The sequence below is a fragment of the Oncorhynchus mykiss genome, chromosome 5 (assembly GCF_013265735.2).
Source record: "Oncorhynchus mykiss isolate Arlee chromosome 5, USDA_OmykA_1.1, whole genome shotgun sequence".
In the NCBI taxonomy this organism is placed as follows: Eukaryota; Metazoa; Chordata; class Actinopteri; order Salmoniformes; family Salmonidae; genus Oncorhynchus; species Oncorhynchus mykiss.
The window spans coordinates 45,052,335-45,076,493 of NC_048569.1; the positions used below are offsets into that span (position 1 = coordinate 45,052,335).

General features: G+C 42.4%; 1 protein-coding gene across 1 annotated transcript; it reads left to right on the forward strand.

The window, feature by feature from the left end:
- The first annotated feature begins 23 nt into the window (after window positions 1-23).
- Window positions 24-19,246, forward strand: ndufa8 (NADH:ubiquinone oxidoreductase subunit A8). The gene is given in 4 exon segments (NM_001160582.1): window positions 24-167; window positions 654-817; window positions 11,831-11,996; window positions 18,765-19,246. Coding segments are annotated over 4 exon segments (519 nt in total). The 5' UTR covers window positions 24-116; the 3' UTR covers window positions 18,903-19,246.
- Window positions 19,247-24,159: the final 4,913 nt, after the last annotated feature.

Consider the following 24,159-nt stretch of genomic DNA (forward strand, 5'->3'; position numbering starts at 1 on the left):
CAATACACTGACCTTCCTTGTGCGGGTTCGTCCTGAAGGTAGACGAGGACCTTGAGTGTGTTGAGGAGTTCAGCACTTTATTCTCTCATTTCGATTATTCTAACATAAACCGAACTATGCCGGGTTCGGTGGAGGTTCCCACTTTTAACGACTTGAATGTTGAGGAGGTAAGCACGAATCCTAGTATTGAGGAACAATCTGGTTGGCAATGCTAGCTAGCTTGGTAGTTAGCTAAATCAACTGCAATTGCAGCTAGCATAGCGCTAGCAGGCTGGAAACCGGTAGTTATAACGTTTTCTAAATAGGCTACTATTGTACTGGCTTCCCAACAGGTTTAGTAGCTAGGTTTCGTGTGCCAGCTTTTGTGGTGATTGGAAAGTATTGTATACGCATAGCTAGATTGCGATAAGATCTGGGTAGAAAGTTTGCTAGCTTTTGGGACGTACAAACACAGCTGTCTAACATGCCCAGGGTTGTTGGCTATACCCTACAGTGCAAGATAAGCTAACAAGCTAGCGTGTTGTGGAATTATTTTGCAATAGGCAACTAAATTAGGCTGTTAATGTTTGATATCGAAGTAGGATAGACGTGTCTAAATACAGCAGGTGTGTTTGTGTTAAATATTGTCATATTCTTCCCTTGCTCATGTGCAGATCAGTGTGTCGTCTGCGGTGCTGAAGGGAGCTGCCCACCACTATGGCTCTCAGTGTGACAAGGCCAACAAGGAGTTCATGCTCTGTCGCTGGGAGGAGAAGGACCCAAGAAAGTGTCTGAATGAAGGGAGGAAAGTCAACGAGTGTGCTCTTAACTTCTTCAGGTAGGCAATCAAAGTGTTGAGTGACTCTACACCCAAGGGATAAAGGTAGGTCTGTTTTTAACTTGAGCCACTTCAAGACTGTCTTAGTGTCATTAAAGAATCAGTGATAGATGTGATGCGATTAGATGTTGTTGTTTTGTTTTTTTACCCCTGTATGTTTATGAATGAAACTGCTGATCCACATTCAGCTCTCATCTCTACAATAGCGTGCTAATCTTTGAGGTCTGCTGTTTTAATTTATCGGTTTTTTTTTACCGCTTTGTTTTCATCCAATGAAACTCTACCAGGGTGTTTTGACATGAACTTATTCACCGTTGTAAAGGCAACGTGTATGTTATGTTTGGGTTAAACTTAGCACATGTTTACCTTTCCACTTCTGTTGTGCAACTGACCAACAAGAGTCAAGAGAGGGAGGCTGTAGCTATAGGATAACTATAGGCTGCTGCTTCTCTGTCATAATTGGGATATAGATGGAAATGGTCTGCCTGGGTTGTCTCACTGTGGGGCATGGTGTCTGTGTTTACATAAGGCTGCTGTGCACTAATAACGCAACCGGACGAGCGCGTGCGTGCACACACAGGCACACACCTCTGCAGTGACTGGTAGTTGTCACTGAATGGGGCAGGGCTTGACATGCAGGCTCTCTCTGTGTCAGGTCCACAAATAGCACCACTTCCAAAGCAGGAACCAATAAACAGTTCTGGTCCAAGATGTAAACATAGGGCTTCTGAGAATGTTAATGCATGTAATTATTTTAATGGTGCCAGATTTGACAAACTTATAATTACACCTGGTTGTTTAGGCTTTGGAGGTCCTACACCCACCTCAAAGTTGTAGCTCACTCGCATTGCAAATGTAAATAATCCTAGGCGTAGCTAGATAGTAGTACATGCATCTGGAATGTCTTTTAACAAAATCTGGTTCCCTTATTATTATGAACCCACTTGTTAATTTCTCAATAAGAAAGTCAACGCATGTGCTTGGAAAGGGATACATTTAGAACTCACTCTAGTTGCCTGGGTAAGATGGAGTTGTCGGAGTGTGAGTTGGGATATTCGTCAGTGGCCTATTCTCCTGATAGGAGCAAAAGTCTTCAAGAGCAACTGAACTCGCCGATTGCCACGTGTGTTTTTCTGTTGCTCATGAGAAAAACGAGATTTAAGTCTTGGAGCAGAGTTTTCCGTTTGCCGGTTATAGCCCGTTTTTGGCCGCATTTTTTAGATAGAAAAGCTGGTAAATTAAATGAGCACTGGCCAATTGTCTGGGAGAAGAAGAAAAATCTCATTGTGAAATAATTATTTTAAAGCCTATTCATTTATGTAAATACCAGTCGATAAATTCATATGACTTGTCATGCTTATTCGTTTATAGGTTAATTTGCATAATTGTGGAATTAAATGTACATGTCTGTGCAGTATATGTTTGTTATGTATCTTGTTTATCATACAGATACAGAGCCTAGTTTCATCAGAGACTCTGTCAGACAGCACAAGATGTGCTGCTACAGCATCTAAAACAGCAAATACATAGATAACGGAAGGCAGGCTTTTCCAGCGTGTCGCACACCACTTTTCAATGAGCTGGAGGCAGTATGCATTTTGAAAACATATACTTAATTGTTTGAAACCTAAATGTTTTACTTCTTTTTATGAGGCATGTCTTGCTTCAAAGTAGCACAGTAACCCACAATATCCAATTACAGTTGCAAACCTGCTGAGGTATAACCAACCACCTTCCAGATCACAAATCAAGCAAATTGTCTTCCTTCTGTGATCAATTGTCGTGATTGATTAGTTCAGAATAAAATCAGTTGTTCTTAGAGGACTCCACTGCTTAGTGGTGCAATTCAAAGCATAAAATCCACAATGGGTGGAAATGTACTTTCAGAAGATCTATGAGATAAAGTTGTGCAAAGGCTTTACCTATCCCCTGGAGCACAGTTAAGACCATTATTAAGAAGTGGAAGGTTTTGGCACCACCCAGACCCTGCATAGATCACGCCGTCCCTCCAAACTGGATGACCGGGCAAGGAGGAGACTGATCAGAGAGACTACCAAGAAGCCAATGGAGACTTTGAAGGAGCTTCAGGCCTTTATGGCAAAGACTGGTCAATGTGTGCATGTGACCACAATATCACAAGCGCTCCACAAATCTGGCCTTTATGGGAGGGTGGCATGAAAAAAAACACCCCTCAAAAAAAGACACATCAAGTCTCATTTGAGCTTAGCCAAAAATACATTGTAGATTCTGAGGCCAAGTGGCAAAAGGTGTTGTGGTCAGATGAGACCAAAATTGAACTTTTTGGCCTGAACGCAAAACAATATGTCTGGCGAAAACCCAATACATCTTTCCACCCAAGGAACACCATGCCTACAGTAAAGCACGGCGCTGGCAGCATCCTGTTGTGTGTGTGTGTGTGTGTGGGGGGGGGGGGGGGGGTTCTCTGCAGCAGGGACTGGAGCACTTATCAGGATAGAAGGGGAAATGGACAGTGTAAAATACTTACAGATTCTTGAGGAGAACCTGCATCCCTCTGCCAGGAAGTTGAAAATGGGAAGGTGGTTCTCGTTTCAGCATGACAATGACCCAAAGCACCGCTAAAGCAACCGTACAGCAGCTGAAGGCAGGAAGGTGAATGTCCTTGAGTGGCCTTGTCAGAGCCCCGACCTAAATCCCATCCAGAATCTGTGGAATGACTTGAAGAGTGCAGTCCATGAGCGGTCACCATGCAATTTGACTGAGCTTGAACAATTCTGCAAGGAAGAATTTGGCAAATATTGCAGTCTCGTTGTGCAAAGTTAGTAGAGACGTAGGCACAATCCTAGTCATATTAGCAACCCATGCTAGTTGTTGCATATTAGATATCCCCTCTTGAAAAAATTCTAATGGATATTTTTCATTCTGTCACATGAAACCTCTTGCATGTGTGGTGTGCTTTTGACAACTTTCCCGGTAATTGCATTATGGAACGAACACAGCCTACTGCCTTGTTTACACTACTGCACTTATAATGTGATGAAATTGTTAATCAACATTTTAAGCTATATACATACACACAAAAGTTTGGGGTCACTTAAATGACCTTGTTTTCCATGAAAACATGCATGAAATGAGTTGCAAAATGAATAGGAAATATAGTTAAGACGTTGACAAAGTTATAAATATTGCTTTAGTCAAAGAATCGTCCATTTGCAACAATTACAGCCTTGCAGACCTTTGGTGTTCTCTAGTTGTCAATTTGTTGAGGTGATGTGAAGAGATTTCGCCCCATGCTTCCTGAAGCACCTCCCACAAGTTGGCTTACGGTCAAGCTGCTTCCACTACAGCTCAATGGGGTTGAGATCCGGTGACTGTGTTGGCAATCCATTAGACAGAATACCAGCTGACTGCTTCTTCCCTAAAGAGTTCTTGCATAGTTTGGAGCTGTGCTTTGGGTCATTGTCCTGTTGTAAGAGGAAATTGGCTCCAATTAAGCGCCGTCCACAGTGTATGGCATGGCGTTGCAAAATGAGTGATAGCCTTCTTCAAGATCCCTTTTACCCTGGTCAAATCTCCCACTTTACCACCGCCAAAGCACCCCCAGACATCACATTGCCTACACCACGATTGACAGATGGCGTCAAGCACTCCTCCAGCATCTTTTCATTTTTTTTGCGTCTCACAAATGTTCTTCTTTGTGATCCGAACACCTCAAACTCAGATTTGTCTGTCCATAACACTTTTTTCCAATCTTCCCCTGTTCAATGTCTGTGTTATTCTGCCCATCTTAATCATTTATTTTTATTGGCCAGTCGGAAATATGGCTTTTTCTTTGCAACTCTGCCTAGAAGGCCAGCATTCCGGAGTCGCCTCTTAACTGTTGACGTTGAGGCAGGTGTTTTGCGGGTACTATTTAATGAAGCTGCCAGTTGAGGACTTGTGAGGTGTCTGTTTCTCAAACGAGACTAATGTACTTGTACTCTTGCTCAGTTGTGCACCGGGGCCTCCCACTCCTCTTTCTATTCTGGTTAGGGCCAGTTTGCGCTGTTCTGTGAAGGGAGTAGTACACAGCGTTGTACGAGAGCTTCAGTTTCTTGGCAATTTCACGAATGGAATAGCCTTCATTTCTCAGAACAAGAATAGACTGACGAGATTCAGAAGAAAGTTATTTGTTTCTGGCCATTTTGAGCCTGTAATCGAACCCACAAATGCTGATGCTCCAGATACTCAACTAGTCTAAAGGCCAGTTGTGTTGCTTCTTTAATCAGAACATCAGTTTTCAGCTGTGCTAACATAATTGCAAAATGCTTTTCTAATGATCAGTTAGCCTTTTTAAAATAATAAACGTGGATTAGTTAACACAACATGCCATTGGAACACAGGTGTGATAGTTGCTGATAATTGGTTTCTACGCCTATGTAAATATTCCATAAAAAATCTGCCTTTTCCAGCTACAATAGTAATTTACAACATTAACAAGGTCTACACTGTTTTTCTTATCAATTTGATTTGATATCTTTTTCAAAAACAAGGACATTTCTAAGTGACCCCAAACTTTTGAACGGTAGTGTATAATATTCAACAATTGTTCCATAGTCCGTTTTGGAATAGGCCATTTCTTTCTCAGCAAGCTTACCATCCTCGACTTGCATGTTCTGTTAATATTAATTACCATAATCTAAATGTGATTTGTCATTCTGAGCACCGTGGATGGACGCCCTAATCAGGTAATACACCCATTGCATATGAGTCCGGTAGGTTTCTCAAATGTCCGGTAAAATTAAAATGCTGCCAGTCAGAGGTCTGGCGCCACATTTTTCTAACAAAAACCCTGTCTTGGAGGTATGTTTCCTGACCGATTCTGCGTTTGGTTAATGATGTTTGTCCTCCATGAGACTCTGTAGACGCAGAAGCCTATTTCACTTCCTCAAAGTCCCCAAAATGAAGATAACTCAAATCTCATTGCTCAGTTTTACATCTAAGGTGTTTGGTGCAGTATTTCTCAAGTAAAAAAATGTGAAACGTGTTGTCTTAACCTCAAATGTAATGGCAAAATGTAGATTTCCGCCTAAATAGACATAACCAAAAGTAACTGCTATTCATGTGTAATTACATGACTCTGACATGCCAAAACTTGTTATATTTGGAAAGAAGACATCTTGGAGATTGAGGAAAAGATCAGAAGATAGGAGTTATATCGTTCAGAATACACAAGATCAAGCACACACAAATAACTTATTTATTTTGAAAGTCATCTTTCATTGAGTTTGCTTAAAGGCACCTAAAGGACTCTCAGACCATGAGAAACAAGATTCTCTGGTCTGATGAAACCTTTTCATTGATGCCCAAAGCTGGAAACGCATCAGATGGCTTCCACAACGTTAACAATATCAGAAGACAATGGGATTGATAGACCTAACTAGAAATGGGCTGATGTTTTAGTAAGTGGTCAGGTGTGGTCATGGTGTCCCTAAACCTCTCCAAACAGCCTGCACTGTTTTTGCACACTGGATGTGCCTAAAAGTTATTGTTCACTATAAATAAATAAAAAATAAATTTCTACAACAACCGCTCTCAAACGTGGTGGTGTCGGGGGACATACAGGGGACATCCTGAACGTTTAGCCTAGGCATATCCAATGTATTGGTCCCACATACAAATGAACTGTTTACAGTATAAAAGCAACAGATATCAACAGATATATATCTACGTCTTATCAAACACAAACTTGGTTACACACATGTCCTTCACTAAAAAAGGTGCAAAAATAGAAATCAACTCTTTACAAATGGAATTCGTGTTTGTTTTACATCCCAGGTGTAGATGATTAGACTTCACTTTCACCGTAGCTTGTGCATGTCATGATAGTCTTTGAAGCAGTCCCTCTCTGCCAGGAAACAAAAAGCGAACTGACATTTTGGACTGGAGGTCTGGCATTTCACCCCCCCCCCCCCCTCCCCGTGTTTTGTGCAATGCTTTCAGTTCTTCCTTTTGACATGTGTGTTGGATAGTGGCGCTCACCTTGAGTGGGAGGGAGGGTCTTGTGATGGTTGTGAGGTTGCGTTGGGCCCCAATTCAGCCATTTCCAACACCAGCTGCTCTCGAAGGTCAACTGGGAGAGAGGGGTTTGAACTTTAGCTTTGGCCATCTGCTTGTGGAGAATGAAAGCATTTACTGAAGCAATGTCTACAAAGTTGTTAAAAAGTCTTATTTTAAATTTGTATTTATTTCACCTTTTATTTAACCAGGTAGGCCAGTTAAGAACAAGTTCTCATTTACAACTGCGACCTGGCCAAGATAAAGCAAAGCAGCGCGACACAAACAACACAGAGTTACACATGGAATAAACAAGCGTACAGTCAATAACACAATAGAAAATGTCTATATACAGTGTGTGCAAATGGCGTGAGGAGGTATGGGAATAAATAGGCCATAGTAGTGAAGTTCCACATTTAGTTACTTTACAGCCTTATTCTAAAATCAATTAAATACAATAACATTCTCAGCATTCTGCACACATGACCCCTACGACAAACTGAAAACAGGTTTTTAGAAATGTTTGCTAATATATATAAATAATATATACAAATCTTATCTTATTTACATAACTATTCAGACCCTTTACTATGAGACTCGAAATTGAGCTCAGGTGCATCCTATTGCCATTGATCATCCTTGATGTTTCTACAACTTGATTGGAGTCCACCTGTGGTAAATTCAATTGATTGGACATGATTTGGAAAGGCACACACCTGTCTATATAAGGTTCCACAGTTGACAGTGCATGTCAGAGCAGAAACCAAGCCACGAGGTTGAAGGAATTGTCCATAAAGCTCAGAGACAGGATTATGTCATGGCACAGATCTGGGGAAGGGTACCAAAATATTTCTGCAGCATTGAAGGTCCCCAAGAACAGAGTGGCCTCCATCATTCTTAAATGGAAAAAGTTTGTAACCACCAAGACTACGTAGAGCTGGCCGCCCTGACAAACTGCTCAATCGGGGGAGAAGGGCCTTGGTCAGGGAGGTCACCAAGAACCCGATGGTCACTCTGGCAGAGCTCCAGAGGTCCTCTGTGGAGATGGGATAACCTTCCAGAAGGACAACCATCTCTGCAGCACTCCACCAATCAGGCATTAATGGTAGAGTGGCCAGACAGAAGCCGCTCCTCAGTAAAAGGCACATGATAGCCCACTTGGGGTTTGCTTAAAGGCACCTAAAGGACTCTCAGACCATGAGAAACAAGATTCTCTGCTCTGATGAAAGCAAGTTTCAACTGTTTGGCCTGAATGCCATACGTCACGTCTGGAGGAAACCTGGCACCATCCCTACTGGGAAGCATGGTGTTTGCAACATCATGCTATGGGGATGTTTTTCAGAGGGAGGGACTGGGAGACTAGTCAGGATCGAGGGAACGATTAACAGAGCAAACTACAGAGATCCTTGAACCTGCTCCAGAGCGCTCAGGACCTCAGACTGGGGCAAAGGTTAACCTTCCAACAGGACAACGACCCTAAGCGCAATGCAGAAGTGGCTTCGACGCAAGTCTCTGAATGTCCATGAATGGCACAGCCAGAGCCCGGACATCTCTGGAGAGACCTGTAAATAGCTGTGCAGCAATGCTCCCTATCCAACCTGACAGAGCTTGAGATGATCTGCAGAGAAGACTGGGAGAAGCTCCCCAAATACAGGTGTGTCAAGCTTGTAGCATCATACTTAAGGAGACTCGAGGTTGTAATTGCCACCAAAGGTGTTTCAACAAAGTACTGAGTAAAGGGTCTGAATACTTATGTAAATTTTAATATTGCCCTTTTTTATTTTTAATAAATTAGCAAAAATCTAAACTGTCTAAACTGTTTTTGCTTTGTCATTATCGGGTATTATGTTTAGCTTGATGAGGGGGGAAAACAATTTTAATACATTTTAGAATAAGGCTGTAACATAACAAAAAATGTGGGAAAGGTCAAGGGGTCTGAACTAGGGATGCACCGATATGATAGTTGTCCGATATCAATATCCAATATTTTCTTTGCCCCCCCTCCAAAAAACAAGCCCCGATACCGATATTTAACATTTTAAGCATTCTAGTACAGTTAAATAGTTAGAACAGAGTGTCATATGTTCATTTGTTAAGTTGGGAACAGATTGTTCAATAACTTATAAATTAGAAAAATTACACCTCCATGAATGTATTTTATCACACAGATATTCATGACAAATATTTTATCTGCCCCGCATTACAAAGTTGCTGGTGGCTCTTCTTACTATCCAATCTTGACCGTATGCTTTGAAAGGAATATGGGTTTAAACTAAAATGCAGTTCATCATTTTAGCTTTAGCTGCTTTAAAAAATTACTGTCTCTAGGCTGTCAAATTGCTAAAAATGACACAACATAAGCTTTTCAAATGTGCTCAGCTGATTTGATTAATAAAATGAGAGCAAATTTACAACACATCTAATCTTTCATTTAGGGAAAAATACTGCCTTGTATTAAATTTAAAATCTTGACCTATACATGAATGAACAACAGAAAAGCCATTAGGCTTAGTAACCATGTTTCCAGTGGCTGTAGATGGCTGGGTTACAATATGACTGCCCATTTACAATTTTAACATTTGGGTGAGGTTTTTCTTCACAAAGAGGACCTGCTCGGCTTTGTCACGAGAGTCTGTTTCTTTTTTCGTCTACAATGTGTGAAGCTGCACTGTCCACCCTAGTACAGGGAGCACCAAGATACATGCGCGCAGCTTTAGCTAGGATCGGGAAACGGTGCTTGTTACTTCTGTAGTGTCCAAGTGCATCTTAATTCCTGGGAATAGTAGGTTCTGTCAGGTATCCTAGTATCTGCAAATAATGGGGGGGGGTTAGGACATTTTAATACATTATTTTTGCATTCCAAAGGATCATTAGGCATAGATCAACATTAGCAAATGTTGGCCGGTGCAGTAACAGAAAATGAAAATACACCGCCACACACACACACACACACACTCTGACCAAAAGTTATTTAACCAAAGTTATTTTGTTGGCATTTACGTATGTCTCCATTACCAGTAAAACATAATCAAAACCTATTTCTTTCACTTACTTGCTGTGCTGTTTTGTTCTTTTGTTCGGTCGTTTCATTCTCAACCAGGATTTCATCATGCATGTCAAGCAGTGACGTTTCATCCCTGTCTGTCGTGGGTCCTCTTCTTCGGTGCGCACCGTCACTGTGTCCGTTTCCATCTTGTCCAGCTGTGTCTGTTAACGTTTCACGTAAACCCTGTTTCTTGTCTACATCGGCGTAGCGGTCCTTGTACCTAGCATCAAGCACGGTGGCGACACAGTAGAGGCTCAGAGAGAATGCCACCGAATCGCTTGTTCACAGCGTCTAGTAGAGTACTTTTGCAAGTTTTAACCCCACGGTCTGTGTCGGAAGTTGTTGTTGAGCAGGTGTTTCAGTGCCATGACAGAGGGTATCACGTCTGCTGCAGACGCAGTTGAATAACTTTTTCTCAAGTCAGTTGTTCGAATGGAGCTAAGAGTGTGTTCATGTTTTCAATGAGTCCACTGGTTTGTACTGATTATTGCAGGTAACTCAGTCAGCTGCGTACACGCCAAGCACTCGTTTTTGTTCCAGCAGGTGCTCGATTATGTAAAAAGTACTGTTCCATCTGGTGGAAATGTCTTGCATAATTAAGCCTTTTTGTTTTCACTCCAAGCTGCTCCTGTATTGCTTGCAGGCGGCTGTATGCTTCTGTGAGTGTTTAAAATGACCCACTATCTTCCTTCCTGTTGCCACTATGTCAGATATGCTGCGTTGGGCCAAAACACCTTCGTTCACAGCCAGTTGCAGTGTGTGTCCCACGCATGACAAACAGGCAACTCCACATTCTTCCAAAGCTTTTGTCATGTTACGTGCATTATCACGTAGCACAGCGTGTACATTGTTCTTGGGGATTTTCCAAGTTTCAAACATTTTCTCAAATGCCATTGAAATGGCAGCAACGGTATGAGAACCAGCACATTCTTGAGCATGCAATATGGCTTTCCTCGATACGAAATCCTCGTCGACCCACTGTGCTGTCAGACTCGGCATGCTCATGGGGCTGACGTCGCTGGTTCAAATGTCAGTCGTAAAGCTAATAGCAGTGACGCCCATAGCAAGTAGCTTGTGGATGTGCGATTCAACAAGACTGTGTAACTCCGGTAGGGCAACATCTGAAAAATAGCGCCTACTTGGTAGTGTGTACCGGGGCTCGAACGCCAACCTCATCCACAACAGAGAGCGGTTGATTGTCAAGGGCAATGAATTCCATTATCTTGGCATTAACGGATTTCGCCTTTGAGTTGTCTCTCTGAAATGTTCTTACTCTTTCAAATGACTGCTTGACTTGAACTTGTTTAGTTGTTGGAAGTGTGCACTTAGTTTTTATTTCTCCTTTTGTTCCAAGTAGTCGATGAATGTCTGGGGGTAATGCACTTTCAAATGAGTAATTAGGTTTGTGGTATTGAAAGATTTCACTTTCTCCCCTCAGGAAATAACAGCAGCACAAACGTTGCGTTGCGTATGACCTTCTTGTTATCTTCCTTTGAAACTTCCAAATCGATCCACACTGCAGACATTGTGGGCCAGGTTAGGAATGCTGTGTTGCACGTTTAGCGCTGTATTTTTTGTGGCGTCATTACGTCACCTAGCTACGCTATATAGGTTTGCACTTCAGCTTTAACATCAGCGTTAAACTAGACATCGGGCCGATGCTGATGTTGGCATTTTTGGCTAATATTGGCCGATTCTGATATTCTCACCGACTATATTGTGCATCCCTAGTCTGAACATGTTTCAAAGGCACTGTACAATGTAGTCAAATGACACTAGAATAACCGTTAATGACTCACCGATGCCATATAGGCCATTTTACAAAGGGAGTCACTTTTTAAAGGGAGTCACTCTTTAAGTAATTTAGTCAACAGCTGCCCGGGGAATTGAATTGTCACCTTAAAAAAAAAAGGTGTGTCCTTTACAAATGCGTGCTTCAATTTCTCCTCCAGGCAGATAAAAGGAAGCTGTGCCGAGTCCTTCACAGAGTATTGGACCTGCCTGGACTACTCCAACCTGGTGGAGCTGCGTCAGTGCCGCAAGCATCAGCAGGCCTTTGACAGCTGTGTGCTGGACAAGCTTGGCTGGGAGAGACCCAACCTGGGAGAACTGTCCAAGGTGAGTCCCCCGGAGGTATAATGCCTGCAGCTATACTGCCTCCCGGTATAGTTCTGGGCATTTTAAAAGTTACTCGACAGTAACACCCGGGATGTCGTTAATGTAACAGATTCTCATAGGGCGATGTCAAGCCCCAAGTTCATTAGCAATCATTTAATAATAACCCGATATGGTCTGGGATTAAAATGTTGGCTTGTGTTTGCTAGCTAGTTAGCAAACGTTAGCTTTTCATTTCTGTGCAACAGTCTCTGTTTGGGACGTACAAGCAGATGTCTCTAACATCTACTGTTGTTAGATATACCCTACAGTGCAAGATAAGCTAGCTAGCGTGTTGTTGTAGATTTCTTGTTTTGGAATGTGACAAACTCTCATAGGGTGACACCAAGCCCCAAGTTCACTAGCAATCATTTAACAATAACCTTTGTAATGAAAAAGATTTCTGATATATTATGCCCCTGACGTGCAACAGTTAATCCACTTATGAAGTATTTTTAGCTTTTGAATGACTAGCTGTATACTGCTGTATACTTGACTTTCAGTCCTCCAGCAGTGTTAAAGGGATACTGCGAGAGTTTGACATTTAGATTGTTTTTTTTACTTACCCAGTCAGACAGCCTTAAAAAGCTACACATAGTAATCAATATTTTGTAAATTTGTTCATTTTTACTGATAATAGAAATCGCAACGTATCTGTGAGCGCACGGGCAGCGCCATTGAGATGAATATAGCGTTGCGATCTCTATGCGACAACGGGTCAGAATGAGGAAGTGGGTAGAATCTAGTATCAGTCAAATTTACACATTTACTAACTATTGAATGACCAACCACCCAGCTTTGGAGTAGATTTTATTTGATTGAGATCTCCATTAGCCGACGCCAGTGGCAGCACCTATGCTAGTTCTGGGCATTGGGAATGCTGTGCTGCTCGTTTAGCGCTGTATTTTTTTTGTGGCGTCATTACGTTATACTGGGGTATTTGGAAATGGCCACGGGATGTTTGTTTTTATTATTACTGTCCGCGTTTTTAAAATTGTAATATTTGTAGCTACTTTTTAAGTAAATACATGCAATCAACATGTGCAATACACCTCCCGGGTGGCGCAGTGGTTAAGGGCGCTGTACTGCAGCGCCAGCTGTGCCATCGGAGACTCTGGGTTCGCGCCCAGGCTCTGTCGTAACGCGGGGCGACGCACAATTGGCCTAGCGTCATCCGGGTTAGGGAGGGCTTGGCCGGTAGGGATGTCCTTGTCTCATCGCGCACCAGTGACTCCTGTGGCGGGCCGAGCGCAGTGCCAAGGTTGCCAGGTGCACGGTGCTTCCTCCGACACATTGGTGCGGCTTGGTTGGGTTGTGTATCGGAGGACGCATGACTTTCAACCTTCGTCTCCAAGCCCGTAAATTGTAGCGATGGGGTAAAATTCAACAAAAAATAAACATAAAAAAAATAAACATGTGCAATACGTTATGCGATAAAGAAGATCACGTACTTCATTTCACCTGTCACCAAATTTTTCGTTATGAACTTTACCGGTAGTCCCCGGTTTTTTTACAAGCACACATGAGAGTCCGGAGCCTTTTGAGTCACTCGCTGTTGTACAGCACATACCAGGTGGTCTATGGCATTTACAGCTAATTGTTTGCCAGCTAGGTATCTTATAACTATTAAGTTAACTGTCTAAAATTTGATAAATGCTCTGCTGTTGTGCATTTGTTGTGCTAATTTAGTAGCTAGTTCGCTATCTAGGTAAGCGGCTAGCTTCTTCCAAAATCAAACTTTGCCTGACACATAACGAAAATACATTACTAGGGATCAAAATGAAACTGTGGTTTTGGTGTTATACTTTGTATTCCATGTTATAGAGAAGCTTCTCAGGAACACAGAACATTTATTTCATGAGGATAGGCTTTGCTGAGGTCTTATTTTCAAGTGATCCGAAGAGGTCACGGACTGGTCAATTTGAATCCCTACTCAAAAATGGCTCCAAATCACCTGTCTCAATTCTTTCAACACGTTTTGTCCAGTATCTCAAGATAGGGTTGTCATATTGTTATGACATTTTCAGGGCTGATGTAGAACAGCATTGATTCAAAAAAAAAATCATACAAATGTATGAAATTAAAATGCTATACTATGCAAACGTGGGCAGTACACATGAGGCAGTACAGAATACACAATTACAGTAACTTAAGACCAATAATTTAGGGTAGGGTCGTCATATTATTAACATCTTTATGCTTTATGCAAAACTGAAAGTTTGTTACAATTTATGAAGTTAGAATTCAACTTTTTACTACTTTATTGTAGTCCAAGAGGACCATGAGCTGTTGCTATTGATAAGGTGTCTGATTCATCATTTTCAGCTCAAATATACTTTTATCCGAGGTTGCTTGTTGTGAGCGCCGAGGGAACTTTATGCACTTGGCTAGATGATTCTGCATCTTTTGTTGCGTTTTTCACATATGATTTGGCACAGTATTTGCAAATGTACACAGCTTTTCCTTCTACATTAGCTGCAGTGAAATGTTTCCGCACATCAGTTAGTGCCCATGGCATTTTCCTGTAAAGATTAGAAAAAAAAGAAAAGAATACAATTCCATGTACAGATAACTAGTTAAGCAGTTAGATTAAATAACTCCTTTAAGATAAATGTTTTAAAATTAAATGTGTATGGAAACAGGTGAATTAATACTCCTCAGTTAGCAAACTAAAACCCAAATGGTAGCAAAAACTAACTCGCAGAAATTAACAAGTTAGAATGATTTAAACACACTTTGCTGTAGGCTACTATTTACTAGTTAAAAAAAATAATGTATGTCATAAAATATATTCACCCCACCCAGTATTGTAATCAAAACTTACCAGAAAGCATGTAGTCCTTGGCTCAGACAGTGTAGTAGTGTGGGCTCAATAGCATCTCATTCGTGTGCAAAATTTTGAGAATCAGCTGTACATGTGATGGAAGAATGCATTGTGCATGCAGAGGGATGCAATTACATTGAATTGGGGATAGTTTAAAAACAATATGCCACAAGACCTAGAAATGCCTTATGTGTGTCCCACAAAAAAGGTTCCCTGTTATAAGCTAACTTTTTTTAATGAATTTAAGCAATTTCCCGGGAAGTTTCCAGCCCTTTGCAACCCTAGTTGCAACACAACATGACAACAACATGGTAGCAGTACAACATGGTAGCAGCACAAAACATGGTACAAACATGATTGGGCACAGACAACAACACAAAGGGCAAGAAGGTAGAGACATCAATCCATAACACAAAGCAGCCACAACTGTCAGTAAGAGTGTCCATGATTCAGTCTTTGAATGAAGAGATTGGGATAAAACTGTCCAGTTTGAGTGATTGTTGATTGCAGCTCTTTCCAGTTGCTAGCTGCAGCGAACTGAAAAGACGAGCGGCCCATAGATGTGTGTGCTTTGGGGACCTTTAATAGAATGTGACTGGCAGAACAGGTGTTGTATGTGGAGGATGAGGGCTGCAGTAGATATCTCAGATAGGGGGCAGTGAGGCCTAAGAGGGTTTTATAAATAAATCAACCAGTGGGTCTTGCGACGGGTATACAGGAATGACCAGATTATAGAGTGCAGTGATATTTTCTATAAGGAGCATTGGTGGCAAATCTGATGGCGGAATAGTAAAGCACATCTAGCCGTTCGAGAGCACCCTTGGGTAGGATGGTCATCTAAATCAGGGTTAGTTTGGCAGCTGGAGTGATTACGACAGAGGAAACCAAGTCTAGATTTAACTTTAGCCTGCAGCTTTGATATGTGCTGAGAGGAGGACAGTGTACGATCTAGCCATACTCCCAAATACTTGCTCTAAACCCCCAGAGGTAGTAATCACACCTGTGGGGAGAGGACCATTCTTCTTACCAGAGAAAGCTTGTTGGACACTAAGAAAGCTTTGTTGTAGAGCATTTAACACAAAATCTGGGGAGGGCAAGTATAATCTGCATATAAATGGATGAGAGAGCTCAGGCAGTAGGAAGATATGATGTTGATGTAATTTTAGAAGAGTGTGGGGCTTAGGATCGTGCCTTGGGGTACTCCCTTGGTGACAGGCAGTGGCTGAGATCTGACATTATACACTGCACTCTTTGAGAGAAGTAGTTAGCAAACCGGGCTAAAGACTCCTCAGAAACACCAATACTCCTTAGCCGGCCCACAAGAATTTAATGGTCTACTGTGTCAAAGGCCAAGTCAATAAAAATAGCAGCACATTGCTTAAAATGAAGGGCAATAGTGACCTCATTGAGGACCTTTAAGGTAGCAGTGACACATCCATAACCTGAGCGGAAACCAGATTGCATATCCGAGAGAATACTATAGACATCAATAAAGCCAGCCAGTTGATTGACAAGTTTTTCCAATTCTTTTGATAAAGAGGGCAAAATAGAAATAGGCCTGTAACAGTTAGGATCAGCTTGATCTCCCCCTTAAATAAATGACAAACTGTGGCTGCCTTCCAAGTAATGGGAACCTCCCCAGAAAGGAGAGAGAGGCTTGGCGATGATGGGTGCAGCAACCTTAAAGAAGAAAGAGTCTAAACCATCTGACCCAGATGTTTTTTGGGGGTCACATTTCAGGAGCTCCTTTAGCACCTCGTACTCAGTGACTGCCTGCAGGGAGAAACTTTGTAGCGGGGCAGGGGAAAAAGAGGGCGAAGGGGTGGGAGATGAGGAAATGTTGGACGGGCAAGGAGGCATGGCTGAGTCAAATAGGAATTCTGACTTAATGAAGTGGTGATTTTAAAGAGCTAAGCCATGTGCTTCTTGTCAGTAACAACCACATCATCAACATTAAGGGACATGAGCAGTTGTGACTTTATTCTCCAGGTCTTTAACTGTTTTCCAGAACTTCTTGGGGTTAGACCCACAGAGAGAGAACTGCTCCTTAAAGTAACTAACTTTGCCCTTCCGGATAGCCAGAGTGCACTTATTTGTCATTTGCCTGAACGAGAGCCAGTCAGCCTGAGTATGCTTGTGCTGAGCCTTTCGCCAAATGCAATTCTTGAGGTGGAGTAACTCTGCAAGATCACGGTCGAACCAGGGGCGGAACCTGTTTTTAATTTTCTTTATGGGGGTGTGTTTGTTAACAATACCACTGAAAATATTTTTAAAAGGACCAAGAGTCTACAACAAAGTGGGAGGATCAAGCTGATTCTATACCATTTTACAGAGGCCACGAAGGAAGGCTTGCTCATTAAAGTTTTTTTAGCAAGAGTCTATGACCAATCAGGACAGGTCGTTTCACTGAGCAAAACATTTGGCCCAGCGTTGTCCATGTTTGACCGGGGTATGCCGTCATTGTAAATAAGATTTTGTTCTTAAATGACTTGCCTAGTTAAATAAAAAACAGGTGCATGCTTGTCAACAATTGGCATAAGTCATTTTACAAATACTTCCAGTGCTGCGTGTCACAGATCCAATACGATTGGGATGCACTGTAGTTGGTTGAGTGATGATCTGAGTCATATTACAGGCATTCGTCACAGTTAGAAGCTTCCTCTTGAGAGGACAGCTAGTTGCTAATCAGTCAATGTTCGTCACCCAGAAAATAAACCTCTGTTAACATCACACACTATCAAGCATTTCACACACATTATCTAGATACTGACTGTTAGCAGTTGGTGGCCTTAAAGCAACACCCTAAAATAATAGGCTTCAGATGAGGCAGGTGAACCTGCAACCACAATACTTCAATAACACTTTAATTTAAATATATATATGCGTGTGTGTGTGTGTGTGTGTTTGGACACCTGCGTCTCACAAAGACACTGCAGTTTCAACCAAAAATCTCACATTTGTGCTCATCAGACCAAAAGGACCGATTTCCACCAGTGTAATGTGGAGATAACGTCCATTGCTCGTGCTTCTTGGCCCAAGCAGGTCTCTTCTTCTTATTGGTGTCCTTTAGTAGTGGTTTCTTTGCAGCAATTTGACCATGAAGGCCTGATTCACAGAGTCTCTTCTGAACAGTTGATGTGTCTTACTTGAACTCCCAAGCATTTATTTGGGATGCAATTTCTGAGGCTGGTAACTGTAATGAACATATCCTCTGCAGCAGAGGTAACTCTGGGTCTTCCTTTCCCGTGGTGGTCCTCATGAGATCCAGTTACATCATAGCGCTTGATGGTTTTTGGGACTGCACTTGAAGAAAATGTCCAGATTGACTGACCTTCGTGTCTTGAAGTAATGATGGACTGTCGTTTCTCTTTGCATATTTGAGCTGTTCTTGCCATAATATGGACGTGGTCTTTTACCAAATAGGGCTATCTTCTGTATACCACCCCTACCTTGTCACAACATCTGATTAGCTCAAATGGAAAAGAACAAAAGCAAGAGGGGGGGGTAGCTATGTTTATTTCCCTGCTTTTGAAAGGAGCTGGCTACTGTACCTGGAGACTACCAGAAATTGTACTAAGCTAACGATATGCTAACTTCAATTATCTCCAAACTGCATGCAGAGACACATGGTATCCATGAGTTTGTCTGACTCTGGGTAAGTAGGAAAATGACCTAAATCTCAATCCCGTGGTATCCCTTTAAGGTTAGGGTAAACAGTACTATCTCACATTTTGAAAACAGCTTGAAGCTTGTTGACACATATATTAATTGAGCCGATTTACTTGGTTTATGCTTTCTCTTTCAAGCGCAAAACATTCACTCTACATACGCATAGTATACAAACCGGCCTTTTTTTCTCCCTCATCTTGTCTTTTCTGAAGTTTAAACCCTTATGTTTTTCTTCTCAGGTGACAAAGGTGGACACCTCTCGGCCCCTTCCTGAGAATGCTTACCACTCAAGACCCCGGCCGGAGCCCAACCCTGTCATCGAGGGCCAATTGCAGCCAGCAAAGCACGGCAGTCGACTCTTCTTCTGGAGCTGGTAAAGGAGGTAGTCAGTACTCCCGGGTTGAGTTCCCCTAGGTACAGATCTAAGATCAGCTTCCCCTCCCCTAATCCTAACCATTAGTGGGGAGAACGCTAAACTGACCCCAGATCAGCATCTAGGAGCAACTTCACCCAACACCAAGAGGCAGTCCTTCAGAGCCTCATCTTGCCTGCTGTCTCCTCCAGCACACCCACTATCTTCAGACCTCTTCGGACAGGAAGGGACTTCTTTGTGCACCAGCCATCGTACAGCTCTCCAATCCCTATGTTGTAGAAATGTTAAGGATTGAACAAAAAGCAACCTATGTGTTTATTGTTGTGAAATAAAAAAATATTTAATTTAAACTTGTTTAGAACTCTCCTGTCCTGTCTAGTAGTTAGTACATTATATCACACATTAGATCTGGTCCATTGCACAACTTGGCCTGTATCTATTCCCAAATCATTTCATGCAAATGTTGTGCTGAAATGTTTCGTCTTGAGTTTGTTAGAAATAACACAATTAAATTGGTACGAACTGTAGGTAGGAGACACTAAGTTGATTGTGCAGACAGGACCAATGTCTATCTCCCACCTCAAATCTTGGAAGTGTAGTCATCAACTTTGTTGCGTAATTGTCTTGTTGGGTTCAGGGTCCTGGGAAGACAGCCCGTTCAAAAAGAACTGGTCGAAGGTAGTGCACTATATAGGGAATATGGTGCCATTTGGAGAGAACACCGCTGTGCCAATATCCACACTAACACTGACAAAGGAAAACGGTTTAACGAGTATATATATACAAAAAAAAGTTAAGTTATAGAGGTGTAAATACTTAGCTAAAACCATTCCAAACATGGGGAAAAACCCAATATTGTACTTTTATTGTACTTTTTTCTCAATGTGTGTGGGCAAGACATAACATTTGATAGGGTCCTACAGTACTAGTCAATAGTGGTTTCATGTCATTCCCATTCCCTAGCTTGCTTTCTTCAGCTGTATGGGCTGATGTCAGAGCAGTGTGGAGTCTGAGAGGTCTTTGGTGGATTTGGCCTGACATTTCTTTGGCAGGGGGAGAGGCAGGGCTGCCTTTGCCGACCAGGGAGGGCCTGTCTGCCAGGAATACAGATGTGCACCCCAAATAGCACCCTATTCGCTTCATAGTGTACTACTATTACAAGAGCTCCTGTAGGGCTCTGGTGCACTACATAGAGGATAGGGTGCGATTTGGGACATTACCAGCATCACAGCGCACCAGCCGGGCCTCAGAGCCCCAGGGCTGCTCAGGGTATCACATCAAGGGAAACATAACACTGCTCCTTGAGTCTTAGCTTCAGTCCCAAATGGCACCCTATTCCCTATTCCTAGTTTGGTACTTTTGACCAGGGCCCTATAGGTATCTGGTCAAAAGTAGTGCACCACTGGGATGCAGACAGTCGGTGCGTAGCCTCCGACTCAGTCCTGTCACACCACCATTGTAAAATCGATTTATTTCTTCTGACCTATCAGCATGTACCCCCTGACTGTTGGAGGTGGGGAACAGTTGGAGAAAGGGTTTCAAGGGTGGGCCTTGTGGTTTGACTTCATGTTCCCTTAAAGCTTAAGGCACAACTCTGAGAATGAACCTATGCCATGTGGTTAATTTCTATAGGGACCAATAGGACTGTACGTTTGACAGGTCTCAGACTTAAAACGCAACTATGTGGCCCTGGGGTGTTTTTAAATTATGTAAAGTGGCCTCTTTCCAAAAACCCTGTGGCCAAGTGAACCTACTGATACAGGGTAAATGTAAAATGTTAACATCTACAGATACCCACATTCTAATGTCACTGCTTACGTGAAAATATTAATCAATCTTCAATCTTGAGCGTAGCGGGGACACAGTCTGTATATTCTTTACATTTTTCTCACAAGTTTCCACTCCATCCTCTAAAAAACAAATTCACAGATGAGACCTATAGCCTACTTCAGACAGAGCAGCCTAGTATGGAGATGATGCACTCCAAATACAGGCCGATAACAGATTTATTGAATTCAGAAGACTTCTTAAACCAGGAAGACATGACTGTGATAGCTACACTCTTTTCCTCTACTGCCCTATTTGGAATGCCACCCCCCCCCCCCCCCCCCCCCCCCCCGAAATAGGGAAACTCAATTGTTGTCGGAGCCAATTCTGTCTTCTGCAGAAGTCCCCTGATGATCCCCTGAGGTGTGGTTTCTGGTCTGTAACAGTGGCTCGTGCAGGAAGCGTCCGACATCGGTGGTTCTGACCTGGGAGATGTTTAGCGGGATGGAGGGGGAAGGGACTAAGCAGGGATGGAGGGGGAGAGGTCGAGAGGGGATGGAGTGGCACAAGGCCGGGCCTTGAGTGGAGGGATGGAAGGGGGTGCTGAATGGGGGGGGGCTTAATGCAGGCTAGAGGCTCGAGGCAGCAGGGCCACGGGGCTTGTGACGGGCCGGGCTAAGAGCCCCATACAGGAAAAGGGGGTGGGGTCACCGTCAGTTGACAGGAAACCCACTCTGGCAGAGGAAAGAAATACAATACAGGACTTTCTCAAAGGAACAGCCTGCTCGGGACAGGAGACTGCGGTGCTAAAACACTTAAACAAACCAGCTAATTCACGTTCCCAACTGTCAATATTCCCATTGTTTAGCCCACCGCTTTGGCAGAATCAAATAAATATTTGAAGTGGTGGTGGCTCGTGGGTACAAACAGTCAGTTGCTGCCCGACTCTTTCTCTCACAGTCATTGGGTCATCTGTGTTGGAGCCCTGGGATGGAGTTCTATGAGGTGTGAAGGGAAGTCACATCGGCACCGTTTCTTTGGTCTTTTTAGTGTTTGGTATATTAACTGACCATCATTCATTGTTAGTTGTAGTAATGCGCCTGCAAAATCACTTTTTGCTCAACATAATCATCTTGATTTGAGACATTTCTTGATTGCTCCTAGCTATTAGGGTATTGAATTAATAAAAAAATCTGTCTTGCAAAAATGTAAAGTATCAATACCATTATGAACCTCGTCAAGCGGATGTGTTTGATTTGTTTATCCTCTTGTCTTCTGTTGAGCTCTCTGATCTGTACATGCTGTTGAGCGGAGTTCAGCTTTCATGTTTCTTAATACACAGTCTGACTCTGCCACTCATGGGAATTGTCATTCCGTAGAGTACAAAGAGCCCTGGAAGACTGGATCCCCATCAGTCTAGTCTGAATAAGCCCTGGTCCTATTTCTCGTTAAGCCCCGACCTGGGTTCAAACACCATTTGAAATCATTTCAAATACTTTAGATGTGCTCTTCAAGCCCAAAGAGTGGCCCTAGCTCTTAATGTATTTCAGCTGAAGTTGGAAAAATCCTGGCATATTTTTGGAGAAATGCAAAACATGAACCATAACATGAACATGATTAGCAGATGGAGAATTCTTGCATTTTAATGGGATTACTGTCATGTGTTTGACAGGAGGGACCTATTTTACAAACCCCACACAACCACCCAAACCACTGATCCCCTGGCCAATTATAGAAATCAGTGCACCAAGCCAGTTTAGGCCAACAGAGAAATAACTTTACTGGGTACTAAACTGTTTCTTCAAGATCCTAGTCTCCCCGGAGGCCTGTTGTTCTAATGAATTAATAAGTAAAGTTAACACTTTTCAACTTTTCAGCCAGATCTTAACCTTCCAAAGTTTTGTTGTTTCAGGGTCCTTTTAAAGATGGCTGGGTATACAGAAATGTGGCTGGGTATATTAGAGATGTGTACAAATACCATATAAAAGAAACAATTAGTCAGAAAAGAATGTGTTACATGATCACATACCTGAGCCCTGTAAAGATGGAATCGTAGCTGGTGACAGAGCTATTTTAAAGTGACAATCTCCATTTGCACTCTAGTAGCTTTACATACAGCCTTTTACCTCCAGTGTTTTTAAAACTCCCATGAATGTTTTGGTTCAGCTAACGTTTAGCAACTGCTGTGTGTGTGTTTCAGCGAGCTAGGTGTGAGCAGGGCAAAGACAAGACAGCACAGGTGAGCCTTCGCATCACGGCACTCTGGCTCAGGTGCCTCTATAGATCTAGTGTGTCTTATGTACAGTACGTGAAAACGGGAATCCTACAAATAAAAACAACTTTTAACTGTTAATAAAAAATTGTGTGTATGTATTCCCCAGTCCGATATCTTTCTATTAACATTTTTTCAGGATCAGAACAAACATGAATTTTATAAACTGTTTTATATTTACTGTAAACAAATGTATCTTAGTTTTGTATTTCGGTCCTTGAATAGCACTGTGCTGGTGAATATATTTGTAAGTGTTTAACACCTTTCTTCTTCAGGATCAGTAGAATGTGTTTTTAGATCTGTGCATCGGTCTAATGTGAAGTGGGCGATGACATGATCTGTCTAAAGGTCTGCTATTTCTCCCCGGGGTGTTGTCTCACTGCTTAGCACTCCATGAGTTGTGGTACTGCATCCCAAATCAAATCAAGGTTGATTTACATAGCACATTTCTGACATGAATGCAACACCATGCGCATCACAAGAAAAAACGATGAAAATAAAAACAGATCTACTACACAAACATGAGGATAAAAACAAAGAATGACAAAAGCTGACAGACTTTTTTAAAAAGTCCCTATGGCGTCTCCTGTACAATGGGTGGTTTTGTTATTAAGAGCATCGATGCTCGGTCTGAACATTAACACACGCATCGGTTGCGGTACGGATTTGGAAGCGTGATCTTTCATATCAGCGAGAAGTACTGTAAAAACATTCAAATGATGCACACCTTGTTTGGGTTAGCGGTCCCACACGGCCATATCTCCATGTTATGGCGCTTGTTTACAGACGACAGACGGACCACCGAGGGACCACCTGTGCTAATTGTCTCAGAACATTTGTGCGCGCCGGAAGAAGGCTGCCAGAAACGTGTTGTTACTGTAAAATGCTTTAGGCTACGGTGATAAATACAGTGTTAAAACAGTGTACAGCAAGTGTATATTCTGCATCTGAAATTCATTTGACGGGATATGTGCTTTATGTTTCAAGAACCGTATCGCAATTGAATATCGATGTACGTTTAGATAGAATTTGGTTGTTTTGGCTGCCAGAGCCAGTCTACCTCTGAAAATTAACAAAAGGTCCGCCTTGGACCTTAAGGAATAACGGTAACGTTAGGCTCCTTAAGAGTACATCTCGGGCTAGGTCAGCCATAGTACGGCGCCCCTGGAGCAAATTAGGGTTAAGTGCCTTGCTCAAGGGCACATCGACAGATTTTTTCACC